The 16,136-nt window shown below is 43.4% G+C and overlaps 1 protein-coding gene across 7 annotated transcripts in view; it reads right to left on the bottom strand.

Annotated features, from left to right (window-relative positions):
• LARP1 (La ribonucleoprotein 1, translational regulator) overlaps positions 1-11,534 on the bottom strand; it is a 61,741-nt gene extending 50,207 nt beyond the window's left edge. For 4 of the 7 annotated variants that reach the window (XM_056811502.1, XM_056811506.1, XM_056811507.1 and 1 more), the window contains exon 1: positions 10,589-11,533. In XM_056811502.1, the coding sequence (XP_056667480.1) occupies positions 10,589-11,006 (418 nt within the window). In that variant the 5' untranslated portion in view covers positions 11,007-11,533. Of the gene's footprint in view, positions 1-10,588 lie in introns of all 7 variants that reach the window. The other 3 variants (XM_056811503.1, XM_056811508.1, XM_056811505.1) reach the window with 1 other exon arrangement.
• Between the last annotated feature and the right edge of the window lie 4,602 nt (positions 11,535-16,136).

Here is a 16,136-nt window from a genome sequence, read left to right as displayed (position 1 = left end):
GGCCACTTTCCCTCACTAAGACTCAGTTTCCCCTTCTGTAAAACGAAAGGGCTGGCCAAAATAATTTATAAAGTCTCCTCCAACTCTTAATATTCTATTTTATGGTCCCCTTACAACTCTGACAATCTATGGTTTCTAACCCAGAGCTAGAGCAAGAAGCCCCACAGAGCAAACCACTCCCAATCCCAAGGCTATGCTTTCAAACCACAAGATCAATGACTCCATGACAAGGTCCAGAAAAGGTAGTTTGGTGTAATGGAAAAAGTGTTATTACTAGCCAAGTCATTTAAACCTGGGCTTCGATTTCCTCACTTGTAAAATAAAATTGGGGCTAGACATCCTCTATCTAAATTAGAGGTATCAAACACAATTAAAGTGCTTCCTGAACAAGACTAAAATGTATTTTGGAAAATATTTAACAATATATACAATAAAATGTGGATAACATATTTTAAAACTACATGAATATGTGGCCCATAGGGATTCTTATTATATGGTTTGGTGGCCCCCATTTCTATTGATATTGCTCTAACCCCTCCACCCTCATAGAAATTCAAGTCTTCAGCAAGAAATAAGATCAGTTTTCCAATTCTGAGAGATTTGAGTCCAAATAATAATCCACATATATCATCTTGCTATGAGGCAATCTCAGGTTATGACAAGGTGTAAGAGTGCAATCCCGTTTTTGGGTGACCTGATACAAATATTTCTGTGGGAGAAAACAAGTGCACTGTAGCTCACTTCTTTGGGGGTAGTCTTCCCATTTTAGAGTGGTATGCATTGGAGTACACTTATGTTCACTGATTAATACAGCTCTGGAAAGAGAGGAAGGGACCAAAAATTACAGGTCTAAAAGGGTATGTCAATGGAAGATTTATTCCAGAACAAATCTCTCCCTCCAGCCCCATTCCTATCCACTGTAAAGGAAAGAAATATGCCAACATCTATATACATAAAAGATAAAAGTTTTGTATTGTGGACTTCCTTTAGCAGTCTGGTGAGGGCTGTGTACCACTTCTAGCAAAATCCCACCCCTAAACTATTAAGTGTAGAAAATGAATATTTAAGATTACAAAGGAAATCAATTATATTGAAATACAATTATCAAAACATTTATTCTTAAAACCACAAACATGTTCACTCCAGAGGTTAAGAACTTCTCTAAGATTGTGAGGGTTTGATTAAGCTCACCCAAGTTTTACCTATGGTCTGGTCAAGACAAAAAACATCAGCTTCCTCTGCACTCAAGGTTGGCTCTCTAGAGAAGGGGCACCCCAAGAGACTATACAGAGTAAAAAGCTGTGATCTAGTAATATGGAGGAGTTTTTCCACTCAAACTTTACACCGATCCAAGTTCAGTCCTTCCCAACTTTCTCCTAACCATCAATAATAAATGGTAAACCCAACTAAAATACATGTACTCATTAGATTGCAATCTACACTAGAGAAGGCATGTTTCTATTTATCAATTCTTTCTCTGAAGATGAACTTTCCTAAGTTATTCTTCAAACATTTTATTGCTTTGCATGTTCTCTTGGTTTCATTTTTCCTAACTTCATGCAGGTCTTTCCATGTTTGTTTTTCTTAAGTTAATCTGCTCAATAATTCTTATGGCATAGTAGTATTATTACAATCATATGCCACAAATTGTTCAGCCATTCCCAACTGCTTGACATCCCCATAATTTCCAGGTCCCTACCACCACCACAAAGAGCTATTATAAATATTTTAGAAGATATAGGCTCGTTTCCTTTTTCAGGAACCACTTAAAATTTTTTTAAATTAACCCCACCCAATTTCATGTAAAGTTTCCAACACTTTTCAAAGAATATTGAGTTTTGAATTTTCCAATTCCCTTGAAATGGGTAAGCAATCTTATAGATTTCACATGTGCAATCATGTAAAACATTTTTTCCAGAATTTTTTTTAATTCTTAATTTTTTAATCCTTAATTTTTTAAATCTCACTGGAACCAATCATAATGCTGTCAACAGTAAGCATTTAATGAATGTTTTAGTTAAAACTGAGAAAACAGAAAACAAAAACATTTTCCAGACTGAAATCATAACATAAAGCAGGAAAGATATTTTGCCTCTAAGACCCCAGGGCTTACTGGATGAGATAGATATCCAATATCCTCATCCCCATTTCACCATAAATGCCCCAGTGCTGATTTGGCCAAGCATTGCCCACATTAGCACCCTAAACTAACTCAGAGCAGGAAGCAATACATCTGTACCGACTTCCAGGAGAGGGCATCAGAGTAGCACAAGACCTGCAGGACTCTGCCTCAGGACTCCTTTCTGAAGAATGGATATATTATATCAGCTAGTTCAGAGTGGGACATATATAAAGCACTGAAAAGCAGTATTCTAGAATCCCTGCTTGACTATACAACAAAGACTACTCCAAAAACCAGAAAGGACCTTAAAACTCTTTGCCTCATTTCCAGCACATATCAAGTTCAGCCTGGGAACTTGGGGTATATTAAATAGCCCAAGTGCCATTTCACTCCAAGGATAAATTGTTAGCGGAAAGCATTTCTCAGATACATCTTGTTGATTACCTCAAAGAGCTTCTGTGAGTTTGTCTAACTTCCTTCCAAATGAACTGGCAAGATCATCTTTAGTCCCTACCAAACCAGTCACTATTCTGACTGGTTGTAGAGAAGGTATATCCCATGTGGCATTCTAAACAGGTAGACAAAACTTCTGTGAAAGGAGACAATGTGGAGTGGAGAACTCTGCCAGAGTTTGGAGTCTTTTCCTCAAATGTCTGATTCTGAAAATGACTAGGAAGCTTGGTGAATGGCTCAACAAGTAGCAGTAGTCTGAAAAGTTACAGCAGAGAAGGTTCCAAACAGCCCCATGACAGTTCCTACTGCCCCAATTTTTAAAGGATGTGGGGCACTGTCCTCTTTCACCTGTTAAACTCATAAAAAAAAATGACCCTCTCCCCACAATTACACTCATTCTCAATTTGAGGCCAAAATGTTCACCTCCAAATACTAGCGCCTCAGAAACCTAGCTTCATATGTATGGAGACTCAGTGCCAGGTTCCTAATATATCAGACCACTACTGTGGAACCATGGACCCCTGCTGTAACAGTCGGTCATAGACCCCATACTTGCATCTCCTGTCTGGGTACCAAGATTTGCTTTTAGCACTATAAAGGCTGTTTAACTGGCTCCCAACATCAGATAAACCAGCATCATATCCCAAAGGCACATTTCTACCACTTTCTTAATTCTAATGCCAAGATCCAGCCAATGTCACTGTCCTTAAGAGCTGTCCCCGCTGGATTTGGAATCCTTGTCTAACTTCCCTGAATTTTCTAAGCCCCTTTCCCAGGGACTCAGGAAAGTGAGGGAATCTCAATTTGAGTTCCTACCACAAGGCACGCAGGATGTAATATCTTTGAAAGTTACCAATAAAAACATCCTTTATATTCTTTCATTTGAGTGTAACGGCAATCTTTTCAGAAAGGTACTAAAGCTTTTACAGTCCTCATTTTACAGAGGAAGAAACTGAGGCTTAGAAAGGATAAATGATTTATCCACATGTATCCATGGAAACACAACTAGTATCAGAAAAAGGACTTGAACCTAGATCTTCCTGATTCCAAGGCAAGCACACTATCCATATAAAACACTGTCTTTCAAAGAGAAAAGTTGTTTTCAGTCCTAGTTACCTGAACTTTATGCCTGAGGGACCCTGGAATATACATGTTGGATGTTTCTTTACAGAAAAGACCTTTGAGACCCCTTAGGCTTTCCTGTCTCCAACATAGTCAAATATCTCTCATAGCTCAGGGATAGGCACTACAAATCTGGCAGAGGCAAAAACCCCTTGTCTTCGAATTTCACCGCAGGAACATGGGTCCAAGACCTGAGGAGGAAATCTGAGGACTAAAAAGCAAGGTCAGACCTAAATTTCCACACTGGAGCTCTAGAGTCTTGATAATGATATGAAAATTGTTTTTTGTTTTAGATCTTATCCCCAAAGAATCCCTAGCATAAGGATGATACACCCCAAGCTCAATAAGGCCCTAAAAATTGAAAAACTCTAGTAGATTTAATAAAAAAAGATGCTCTGAAGAAAAGCTAACGGCAAGTATGAGCAAATGACTTCCCCCTCTTCTGGGTCTTAGTTTTCATATATATAATACACACACATAAAAAATGAAGGGTTCAGACACTAACTCATAAGAGCCCTGATGGGGCATGTGCTCTAAAGAGGGGAGTGGATAACTTAGAAGAGATCTCTCTTCTCTTCTTTGGGCTTTAATTTCTTCCTCCATAAAATGTGGGAACTGAACTTGGGTTTCTAAACCAGCTTGTGCTAGGTGTCATGTTTGTTTATTCCATCTGCCACTATGTTTAACCTTGTTAGCCCTCCCCAAAAACACTGGTTTTGAGGTCTAAAAAAAACCCAAATGCATTTAAATATGGATCCCCCCCAATTAGTTACTTGGTTTTTATGAAAGCACACAGACATTCTCTGAATTGGCAGGGGCTTTAACAGATCAGAGTTCAATGTCTTCAATTTACAGTTAAGAAGAACCCATAGCTCAAAAATAAGATGCGACTTATCCAAGGTAACAAGAGGCAATAGGTCACAGAGCTGGAAGTATAACCAGACTAATACAATTGATGGCACTTTTTATTACATCCTATGGCTGCTTGGATCCAGTGATTTACATTTTGCTTAATTTCAAACAAGTACCCTTTCTTTCAGGGACTCCCTTCTCTGGCTCACTCCAGAAACTGTCTGGAAGGTCCAATGCCCTGTCAGCTCCTTTCCAGGACTTTTTTTTAAAACCCAAGTCAGCAAGGGCTAAGCAATTGGCATTAAGTGCCTTGACCAGGGACACACAGTTGGAAAGTATCTAAAGCTACATTTGAACTCCCAATCCCAGGCTTGGTGCTCTATGCAACTTTGCTACCTAGCTGCTCCATCTGTTTTCCACTACTTGCCTTTCACAATTTCTGGTCAGCGATTTTTCAAAGATGAAAAACATGGCAAAGAATAGCATCAACAAAATATTTACTCCTACTTAAAATAACATAAGTGTGTCCTAATAGGAATAGAAATAAAGAAGAAAAATGATAGGGGGAAGTTGACAGACTTACCTTTAGTGGCTACAGCTCAACCTCAAAGATGAAGTGCTAGTAATCCTAACTGGTCAGTATTGACACATTAACATTGTCAAACTCTTCCTAATATTGGAATAAGTCCACACATAGAAGTACCTCAGCCCTGGTTGTAATCTTACTTTCCTAGTCCCCAACTTCTAACCATATCTGTAATATAATCTCTCTTTATAGAAGAGAAAGTAATGCATCAGATTCTTAGAATTGTCAAAAGATTTTGAGATGATCCCAACCTCCTCAATACAAACATTATATTCAGTAGAATATGTGTAGAGTAGAACTTCTTATTCCTTTTCGGACTCCATTTTTGCTTAAAACAAACAAATAAACAAACAAAAATCCGTCATTTCCTAATGCTTCCCTTGCAGTTAATACATTTAATCGAAACAAGCACAATGGACATGATTGAAAATGCATGTCTTATTCCATACCTAAAGTTCACCACCATCTCTGCCAAAAGGCAGGAAGTATGCAGCTTGGCCAATTCTCTAAAGCTATGATTGCTTTTCACATCGATCATAATTCTGAAGTCTTTCAACAATGCCTTCCCTTATATTATTGTGGGATTCATAAAAATTATTCTGGTTTGGCTTATTTCACTCTGCATCAGTTCATATAAGAGGCAGAGTGGTTCAGTTGTAAAGAAAACCAGTTTTGAATTCAGAAGACCTGAGTTCACATTCTGACTCAGCAATTTGTTACTTCTATAACCTCCAGCAAGTCGCTAACAAAACCTCCAGGCTTTAGTTCCCATTACCTGTAAAATCAGAGCCTTGGATTAGATGATCATGGAGCAAAACCTATCATAAATCTCCCTTGTTCTAAATCTACAATCCTATGAGTTACCAAAGAAAGCTTCTTGGAAGAAGGACATGTGAACTAGATAAAGAATGGCTAGAATTTCTAGGTAGAAAATACTCTAAGATTGGGAAGCAGAAAAATATCACATAGATTTAGGGGACTTTCAATTTGACTTCAAAAGATACACAGAGTTGACTTGTCCAGGGTTATACCAATGAGTTACATACAGTACAGTCTCCAAACACCTAGTTCTAATACTCTCCAATGCCTTACTACCTTGGCAAAGTAATCAGAAATGAACTCGGAGAACTGTTGTGGGGCTGAAGCCTCATAACCATTTGTTTTGAACCATCTTATGGGCCAAAGGGAGGTGAGGAGAGGAGTGACTGGGGGGAGGGGGAGCAGGAAAAAGTGAAAGGACAGTTCAGAGAAGAGGACTTGTTAGGAGATAACTCATCAAGAATTCCAGACACCTCCATCCATTCCAAAAAAATATAAACAAAACACAATGTTGTCAAGACACCATAACCTATATAAAGCACATAACATTTCCAGGTGTTAAATGGATCCTTGGAGTAGGGCCTACAATAAATCCAAAACCAAATCCAATAGCAGAGATTCATCTAGATGATGTCTTCTAAACCACAATTTTAATTTACGTTTAAATCCCTATTTCCTAATTCTGGCAAATAGGAAAAGAGGAGCTGTCCAGATTTGGGAGGAAGTTAGGAGGAAAAAGCTTTTGGTTGAGGCTACAATCCAGTCTAGCTTCATGTTCCATTCAGAATATAGTATGGTAAATTACAGAAATTATACCAGAAAAGGAAGAGTACTAGCCAATTTTAGTACATCATGTCATCTAAGAAAAACAATGTTATCATACACATTATAAATGATTATAAGAAATGGAGGTATGATCTCAATGCACTTATGAATCCTCAAATATCAACTATATAGGGATTCACAGTGACCTAGGCACAGAAATGCTTGCATTTCAGTCTAGCTTTCTTCTATGCCCCCAAAGTACCCTCTGACTCTCCAAACCAGCACTTGAATAGGGAACAAAATCTAATACTAGGCTACTAAGCATGAGATAATTTAATCAACTTTAACAACACAATATAGTAATAGATCATTAGAAATTAAAAAGGTCCTTAAAAATGTCAGAACTAAAGGAAACTTACAACAGAAAATCTAAGGGTTGAGGATGTTAGAAATTATTTAGTGTAATTATTTTTACAGATCAAAAATCAAATAGATCAAGTAAGTAATTCTTTGGGTTATCTGAACCATGCCCTCCATTTGTAAGGCTAAGCCAAGATTATAGATTTTAGTTTCAAAGGTATAATGTTTTAAATTTACTTTGTATTTTAATGAGTAATGAGTATTCCCAGAACCAAGTGTTGGAAGATAAGTTTTAAAAGTTAGTTCAATTCAATTTCACAAATGAGGAAACTTCTCAGAAGTGACTGACCCAAGGCCAGAAGGCAGGCAGTGATAGGTCAGGGATTCAAACCTAAATTTCCTTATTTTCATGTAAAGGAAATGGTGGCAAAATAAGATTCTTTAGAAGACAAAATGAATAAAATCTAAAATTATTCTTAGGTTTACACATTTGAATGAGTCTGGACACAGCTATACAGGAAAAGTAAACTGCAGGCAGGTATGACCTTAAAGCATCTTTCATTACTTCTTACAGTGCATGTCCCCTCAAAAAATACTACCAGAGCCAAACCAATGAATAAAAATAGGCTTCTACAGCAAGCTTTGGAAGTTTACACTATTCTGTAGACTCCAAAGAACCTAGATCTTGAAGATTATATTAATGCAGTAACTTACAATAATCTATGAATTTGCATTTCAACTCTTATCAAAATGTTAGTTCTGAAGAGGAATCTCAGCAGTCAATTTAAACCGATCCTTATAAAATTCAGACAAACTGGAAGTTTTGTTTAAAACATCCAGTGCCCAAGGATAAAGTGGGTCAGTACCTCAGCAGAATCAGTACCCTACAACTCCTACTTTCTTTTCCCTTAAAATATGGTGCTCCATGTGCCCAAAGATGGGCATCTTTATCTTGAGAGCAACCTATAAGTGCAGTTTACAAAGCACTTTCTTCACAACCACTCCATGATATAAGAACTACTATTATTATCCATATTTACAGATAAAAATCAGTATTCTAGTACCCCAGCTATTACTGGCAAATAAGAGTCAAGGCATGACCTCTTATTGACTTCTTATTCCACGTTCCCTATAACATGCATGCCAAAGAAAAGGTACCTATTCCCAAATCACATTATTTTCTTTCTCCCACAAAATATAGAATTTTTAAAAACACTGAATCCCAGGTTGGGGGTGGGGTGGGGAGAGCCTTTGCATTCAGCAAGATTGGAGCTTAAGAAAAGTCAACTTTCTCTCTATGAAGATGGAATTTTGCAGTGTTCACAATGCTTCCATACTAGTCCTACAGTACTAGAGTTGGGATTCTAATAACAAGAGATTAATAGCAGAGAAACCTATCTGGCCAAGATTTGATTTGAAGCATCTAAAAGGAATGTCAACTTCCTCTCTTGCTGGGAGTTTGAAAAAAGGGGAAAAGCCAGAGCCAGGCTGAACATTTCCCATATGTCAACAGTGATGACGCACCATTTTAGAGGGCATCAGCTTTCACAAAATGCCAGCACATACACCTGTAGGCCATCTGACAGTGCACACAGGGATTTAAAATACAAAATGCAGGCTCACCATTAAACAGCCTGGAGTCAGATGCACATGGCTAACATCCATTTCCCTTTCCTTCAGCGATCTCTCTTAAGAGCCCATAGATCTCTTTTCGGTTTAATGTGTCTAAACCTATTTCAAAGTACCTCTCCCTCATCCGGGGGAGATGATCTTATAGAAAATGGAGGTTTCCAAATTATCTTTTGCATAAGAGGGTGTTCTGGAAAAGGGGGTTAAACACAGTTTGAGGTACTGTTAGTAAATCCCAAATGAACCCTCCTCCCAATGAAGCAACTGTAAGAGAAATGCCATTGCAACACTGATTCAAGGGCTGGCTTTTTAGTTTCCTTCAGGCCAAGGCCTCATGCCAGCTGAAGGAGGGCATGCTTTTACCTCCTCCCATTTGACTTCCCTGAGGCCCTCAGGTCTCCCCCTTCTCGACTCAGTTCAAGACTTACAAATAGGAGAAAATCATTAGCCTTCTTAGATGGAAGAGGGCCAGAAAGTCTAGGACAGGGGTAAGTCCCTGCACTCTCAGTCATCATTTCATCCAGCGGGACTCAAAACTGGGTGACCCTATCCAGATTAAAAAGGTTTAAAACTTGGGGGGAGGAGGGAGGGACACACAAAATGGGCTGGCTTAGACATCCAGGGTGAAAAATCAAGGCCACGAGGCTCTCCGTCCCACACAGGCCTGGTCCTCACTCTTTCCTCCCTCTTCCAACAGTTGTCCAGCCCAGGGAATTCAGCTCCTAACTGCGGTCTAGAGGGTGGAGAGACCCCACGAGAAAGGGGGAGGGGGGATACAGGGTATGGGCCTAGGCGAGGGGATGTAGGTCCGGATCACATGCTGCTTTCGGCAGGCAGCAAGGGGAAAGAAACCACGTTGTCTTTACTGCAGTGGAATGCTGGGAAGGGAAGGAAGCTAGAAGAGACGCACACGCGCACACACACACCCTCGCCAAGGCCCGGCGGGGCCGGCGTTCTAAAATCGAACCCTGCAACTGGGCCGCGAATCCGACCGGCCCTCAGTGTGTCTGCCCCGCAGTCTTCGACCTGTCAATCACTGGGCGCTGCCTGGCAGGGCCCCGACTTTCACTGTCCACCACCTCCCCCCCAACACACACCCTACCCCTCCACATTTCCACGCCCCTCCGGTCCGGCTCTCCGGCTGGATATTTCTGTAGAACACGACCCAACCCCATGAACAGCATATAAAAATTACATATCTGGGTCTCGGGAAGAAAAACACACACATATACATACATAAGTATCTCACCACATTCTCAGTGACACGTTTGATTTTCTTTTTTCCAACCCCCTCCCTTTACAAGCTGCTGGGGGAGGGGGGCGTCGAATCCACCAACCCAGAGCCAACGCTAGATAACTTTGAAACCTAGAATCCATATTAGTCGCTACGAACTCATCGCGTTCTGCCCAGGACATGCTCGTGGAGCGCTCACAATATGATAAATGCTACAACGCTCAAATTGTGGAGTGAGGGGTTTGGGAAAAGCCCTTCTTCCATCCCCACCCTCGGCAAGCTGAGTGTTCTGGGAGACAACAGCGAGTGAGGCAAGGAAAAAAGGGTTATTTACACCCGAAAAGTAGTTTTCCCGGGGGCTCGAGGCCTTCTCCTCGCCGCTGCCTAAGCCAGCTGGTACGGCCCTGGCAAGGCCGCTCCAACTTGTCCTCGCACGGACGCCGATCATTACAAAGCTCCGGGGTCCACCCGAGGCCTGTGTCATCTCCCGAAGAGGACATCAGGGGCCAGCGGTTGCAAAGACCCTCGGGGGAGGAGGTGGGGAAGGGGGAAAATGATGGAGTACCAGCTCGGCCCCCCCCCTCCCCCCGCGGCCCCGCGCGGCGAGGAAGCACTACCCGAGAATGCAATGAGAGCGAGAACCCACCTGGCGGGGACTGTCCGTTCACAGTGACCAAAGCCGGCGGCCCCGCGTTTTTCGTCCACGGATTCACCTTGGGCGGGGGGGCCTCGACGAACTCTCGGCGGCACGGCTCGCCGCCCTCTTCGCTGCCGCTGCCGCCGTCACTCTCGCCCCGGGGCGGCGGCGGCGGCAGCTGCAGGCTTTCCCTCTCAGGCTGGGGGCCGTCTTCCCGGGACTGCCTGGCTGAGCTGGGCTGCCGCGGGGGCCGGGCGCCTTCGTCGCCGCCGTCCAGAGGCTCTCCCTTCCCCTCGGGCTGCGGCGCCTGCTGCGGTTGCTGCTGCTGCGGCGGCGCCGGTGGCGGCTGCTTCATCACCAGCCCGCCGTGCTCCTCGGCCTGAAGGAGGGGGTTGCCGGGCGGGAGTGACTCCACCTCGGTGGCCATGGGAGCGCCCGCCCCCCGAACCGAAGCCCCCGCCGGCGCCGCGGCAGCCTCGCCCCCTCCCCTCTCGCCCGCCGCCTCAAAACTTTCCTGAAGCTGCCCGGCCTTGCCGCTCTCTCTTCTGGGAAGGCTGCCTCCAGGGGCTGCTCCCCTCACAGTCCCCGGGGACCGGAGCAGGAGGGGAGTGCCGGGGGGTACTCGAGCCGAGCAGCCGGGCGCGGCCCCCTCCCTTTTCTCCCTCCCCGTCGGAGAGCTGCCGAGAAGCCCAGGCCCTGAGCGGCGGCGGCGGTGCCGGGGCGGGGGGGGGACCCCTCTGCTGCCTCTTCGCCTGGAGCCGTAGGCTCCCCCCGCCACCCCCCACCCCCGAAGCCCAGGGGCCTGACGGCTCTTCTCACTGCTTCTCCCTTTCCTCCTCTTCCCCCCCGGGGGCAGCCCGGGCTCCCTGCTCTGGGCTGCAGCAATATGGAAGGGGAGAGCGGAGCGGAGCAGACCACGCGATCGGCGGGGGCGCGCTTCGCAACGCGGCGTCTCTGGGACGGGAGGGGAGGGGATGCGGTCGGGGACGGGGACGGGGTAGCGGGAGCGCGCGCGCCTTGGCCCGGCCCCTGGGAATGGGAGAGAGGAGCGCGCGCGCACGACTTGGCTTCTCATTCCGGACTCTTGTCCCCACCCCTTTTCCCCCCTCCCTTCCACACCCCCCCCCGACTCTCTGCTCCGGTTCCCCAGTAGGGGGGGAAAGAGGCGGGGGAGAAGAGGGAGGGCTCCGACGGGACGGGGGCGAGCACGTGCCTGATGCAATTCGGAAAGGTGGACTGAGAGGGAGAGTGCTGGAGGGAGGGGGAGCTCGGGGGAAGCCGTGGTGGGGCGGGGATCTCTTAAAGGGCCCGCTTGGGGAAGCAAGGCCGCAGGTGGAGCACATGGATTTAGGGCCATGCGGCGGCAGTACCGGGTTGCTTCCGTTTCTTAGACTGAGGACGGGAGACGAGTTGGTGGAAAATTAAATTGCATTTGCAACAGGAAAGGAAAAGTGCTGATTAACGCACACCCAGGCTCACAAAAGCCCAGGTGGGTTAATTTGTCTGAGCCTGGCGGGGTCTTCTCTGTCCCCAAACCCAGCCCCTCCCGGCCTTCCCTACCCAGTCTGGATGACCTTGGAGAGCCAGTTTCATTCCCACGTGCCTTAACCCCAAGGCAACTTTCAGCGCTATGGACTCCGGAGGGGAGGGAGAGGGAAGGAAAGAGGAGGAAGGATTGAGTTAAAGCGCTTAGAGATCCTTCTGAGGTCAACCTCTTAGCTGTTAGTGTCACTGACCTTACCCGGTGGGGGCGGGGTCCCTTCCTGTGCCCTTTGGAAGGGAGATTTGAATTGCTCACAAACGTTGGCTGACACAAATAGACCCTGGTTCCAATTCTCTAGCCTAGTGAATGACAAGCTGTTCATTTTCTACAGAACTATTCTTGATCAGTTCAACTGGCCATAGGAAGTCCTCCTCTGGGGGAAAGCACCAGCACTTTAAAAACAGCATGCAACAGAAGGTCAGAACTGGAAGAGAGACCTAAGCATACCGACTGCACAAGCTAGAAAGCTGCCTTAGAATACGGAATATTGAATAAGCCACGCATCTGCTAAGTGCATATCCCTGAGCTGGGCCCTGAGGGTGACCCCAATAACTATAAAAGCACAGATAACAATAATACCAGAGAAATACAACAGAGAGGGGCAAAACAGTGCTCTTTTGAGATCTGGGGGAAATAGTTACTGGGATCAAGAAAGGCTTCATGCAGAGCGTAATTGAGCTCTGCTTTAAAGGAGGGCTAGGAATTCAACTGGGGAAGGGAGGAAGGACACGCTAGGCATGGGGAAACGGAGCAAAGGCAAGGAAGTGGAAAAATACACGATTTGGGGCTTGGTAAGCAATGGGATCTGTCTAATATACACGAAGAAAAATGAGGTGAGGGAAAAGTAGGCTGGCTCCAGATTGCTGAGAGCCTTGAATGCCATGCAAAGTAGTATGACCTTTAATCAGGAAGGAGTCAGGGGGCCACTGGAAAATTTTTTTATCAACCTCAGTAATTCGACACACCTCAGTGAGCAAAATGATTGTCAACAGTATGAAATTTCCAGCGGCTAATATTGCTTCCTAAATACAGTTCAAACTCCTTTGCCCCACATTCAAAACTTTATTTCAGGCAGCTAAATTATATAAATGGATTATGCAGAAGACTAGAGTCCAGAAAACCTGAGTTCAGATTACACTTAAGTCAGACATTAGCTGTGTGACCCTGGGCAAGTCTTTTAACTTTGCTTCAGTTTCTTTATCTGCAAAATGGGACTAATAATAATCCACCTCCAGGTTGTGAGGATCACTTCCTGAAAGTCTTTCTTGACTCCTATCTATAACAGATTTTCCCCCTACAGACTTCACATGGCATTAGCAAACATTTATGTTTTTTATTATATATAAATATATTTTAGTGTATATATATGTATATATACATATATATACACACACCAGATTGACACTCACTAGCTGTGTGACCTTGAGTAAATCATTTAACCCTCTTTGCCTCAGTTTCCTCATCTGTAAAATGAGCTGGAGAAGGAAATGGCAAACTGCTCCAGTATCTCTGCCAAGAAAACCCCAAATGGAGTCAACAGAGCCTGCCATGACTGAAAAATGACTGAACAACAGCAAAGGACTGTAAGTACCTTCAGAACAGGGACCTAGTCTTACGTAAACTTTACATCTCTCCTCATGCCTACCTAATACAGGGCTATGTATTCAGGTGATAAATAGGCCCAGACACAGGGAAACAACTCTCCCACACAGCCAGTAAGGAACAAAGCTGGGACTTAAATCCAGGTGGTCTGACTTCCACATCCAGGGATCTTGACATAGAGATTAATGGCAGAGAAATCCAGAATGCTATCTAATTAATTTATACTCATTCTTTAATAGGAAGGACCTCAATTATTTGCTCAGAATCCTTGGGTGCCAGGCTTTATTAATCACTCAAAAAAAAATTCTGTAGTGTCAGCTTTCTGTGTAAGGCACTGAACAACTTTAGTTTCATTAATAATAAAAACCAACATTTACCCAGCATTGTGTGGACCTATGCTTGCTGTCTCATAAGTTCTCTACAACTGTCCAAGGTATGCAGTGTGAGTATTACCTTCCTTGTTTTATAGAGAAAGAAACAAAGTCAGAAGTAAGTTGTCCAGAGTCACAAATATCTATGGTAGTTTTCAACATACATAGGTGTATCTGTGAGGATAGAGGTGTAGAAACACCTATATCTGTGTCACAGATATAGTGTGGTATATACATACCACTAGATTTGTAAAAATGTTTTAGAAACCCCACAGTGATTCCAAAGAGGCAACAAGGTTTTAGAGGCCTTTTTTGTATAACAGAAAGAGTTTGGTAGACATGATTTTGAGTTCAGGCTCTGCCACTTACTAGTTTGTTTGGTTTTTATTTTTTATTGTCATGCAAAACACACTTCCATGTAGGTCATTGTTGTAAGAGCACACTCATACATAACTCAAACTCCAAAATAAAACCATAAATACACTGATGTGAAAGACAACTCCAACAGTTCTTTTGTTTTTTAAACCCTTCTTCTTCTGTCTTAGAATCAATACTGTGTATTGGATCCAAGGCAGAAGAGTGGTAAGGGCTAGGCAATGGGAGTTAAGTGACTTGTCAAGGGTCACCCAGCTAAGAAGTGTCTGAGGTCAAATTTGAACCCAGGACCTCCCATCTCTAGGCCTGACTCTCAATCCACTGAGCTACCCAGCTGCCCCCCATCCAACAGTTCTTTCTCTGCAGGTGGATAGCATTCCCCATCATAAGTCTTTCAGAATTGTCCCAGGTCGTTGCATTGCTGAGCACTTACTAATTTTCTGATGGGCAAGTCATTTAATTTCTCCAAACTTCAGTTCATTCATTTGTAAATTGAATAAGTTGACTAGATAATCAATAGCTAAGATCTCTTCCACCTCTAATATTCTGGATTTTGTTTTTGTTTTTGTTTTATGATCCCTCCAGCTCTGGTGTTCTATCATCAGTGTTCTATGTACAGGGAAGCTAAGTGGCTCAGTGGATTGAGAGCCAGGCCTACAGACAGGAGGCCCTGGGTTCAAAAAGACACTTCCTAGCTGTGTGACTCTGGGCAAGTCACTTAACCCCCATTGCCTCATCCTCACCTCTCTTCTGCCTTAGGTGGAAGTAAGAGTTTTTTAAAAAAATTCTATTACCTAGTATCCAGCAGTAAAACTTGATGACCTCATAGTAATTTGTATTCCTCTTGAACAACTATAGTCTAATTTGTACTCTACTGACTATGTATATCTTAAATGTCCTACTAGATTATAAACCTTTTTGGAGGGTAGCCATCCTGTTTTAGAGGTGTTTAATAAGTGCCTGTTGAAGGGGAAGGGAAGAGGGAGGGATGAATCATGGATCATATAGCCATGGAAAAATATTTTAAATTTAAAAAAAGGAAAAGAAAAGTAAAATAATAAAATAAAATAAGTGCCTGTGTAATTGAATTCAACTGAAATGATATTGCTACACACCCCCAGCAAAACTGCATGGAATTGTTGATCCAGAGATTTTTAGTCCTATTTACTAATTATTCGTTCTGCTATTCAAAAGAAGGGAAATGCCCTGTTTTACTGATGAGAATACTAAGGGACAGAGAGCTATGTAAAGTGATTAGTTAGTTCAAGGTCATGTGGAAAGAAAGCCAAAACCAGGCCTAACCTGGGACAGAGAGGGACTGAGAGATTCCCTGAAATGTGAACTGGTAGAATAACTGCATGTGTATAGGCAGGCCTTGCTCTGCAGGAGGGCACAGAATCTGGGTGGGTTTCCTCTACATAACATCTTTATCTCATCCTAGCAATAATTTTTCCCTCCAGGCGAAACACTTAGGTCTGGGAGAGACTTTAGAATATAAAATGTTAGACCTGTTCAGGGTCTTAGAACCCATATAGACCCATATGGGCCAGAGGAAATTGAGGGATCTTGTGCAGGTTTCCTCTACTTTAAACGAATTTTTTAATTTAATTGATTAAGAAAATTTTTCCATGATTACAAGATTTATGTTTTTTCCCTCTCCTTTCCT

The sequence above is a fragment of the Monodelphis domestica genome, chromosome 1 (genome assembly GCF_027887165.1).
Source record: "Monodelphis domestica isolate mMonDom1 chromosome 1, mMonDom1.pri, whole genome shotgun sequence".
NCBI classification, from domain to species: Eukaryota; Metazoa; Chordata; class Mammalia; order Didelphimorphia; family Didelphidae; genus Monodelphis; species Monodelphis domestica.
The sequence above is the reverse complement of the archived record's forward strand: the minus strand, read 5'-3'. Positions and strand labels throughout refer to the sequence as shown.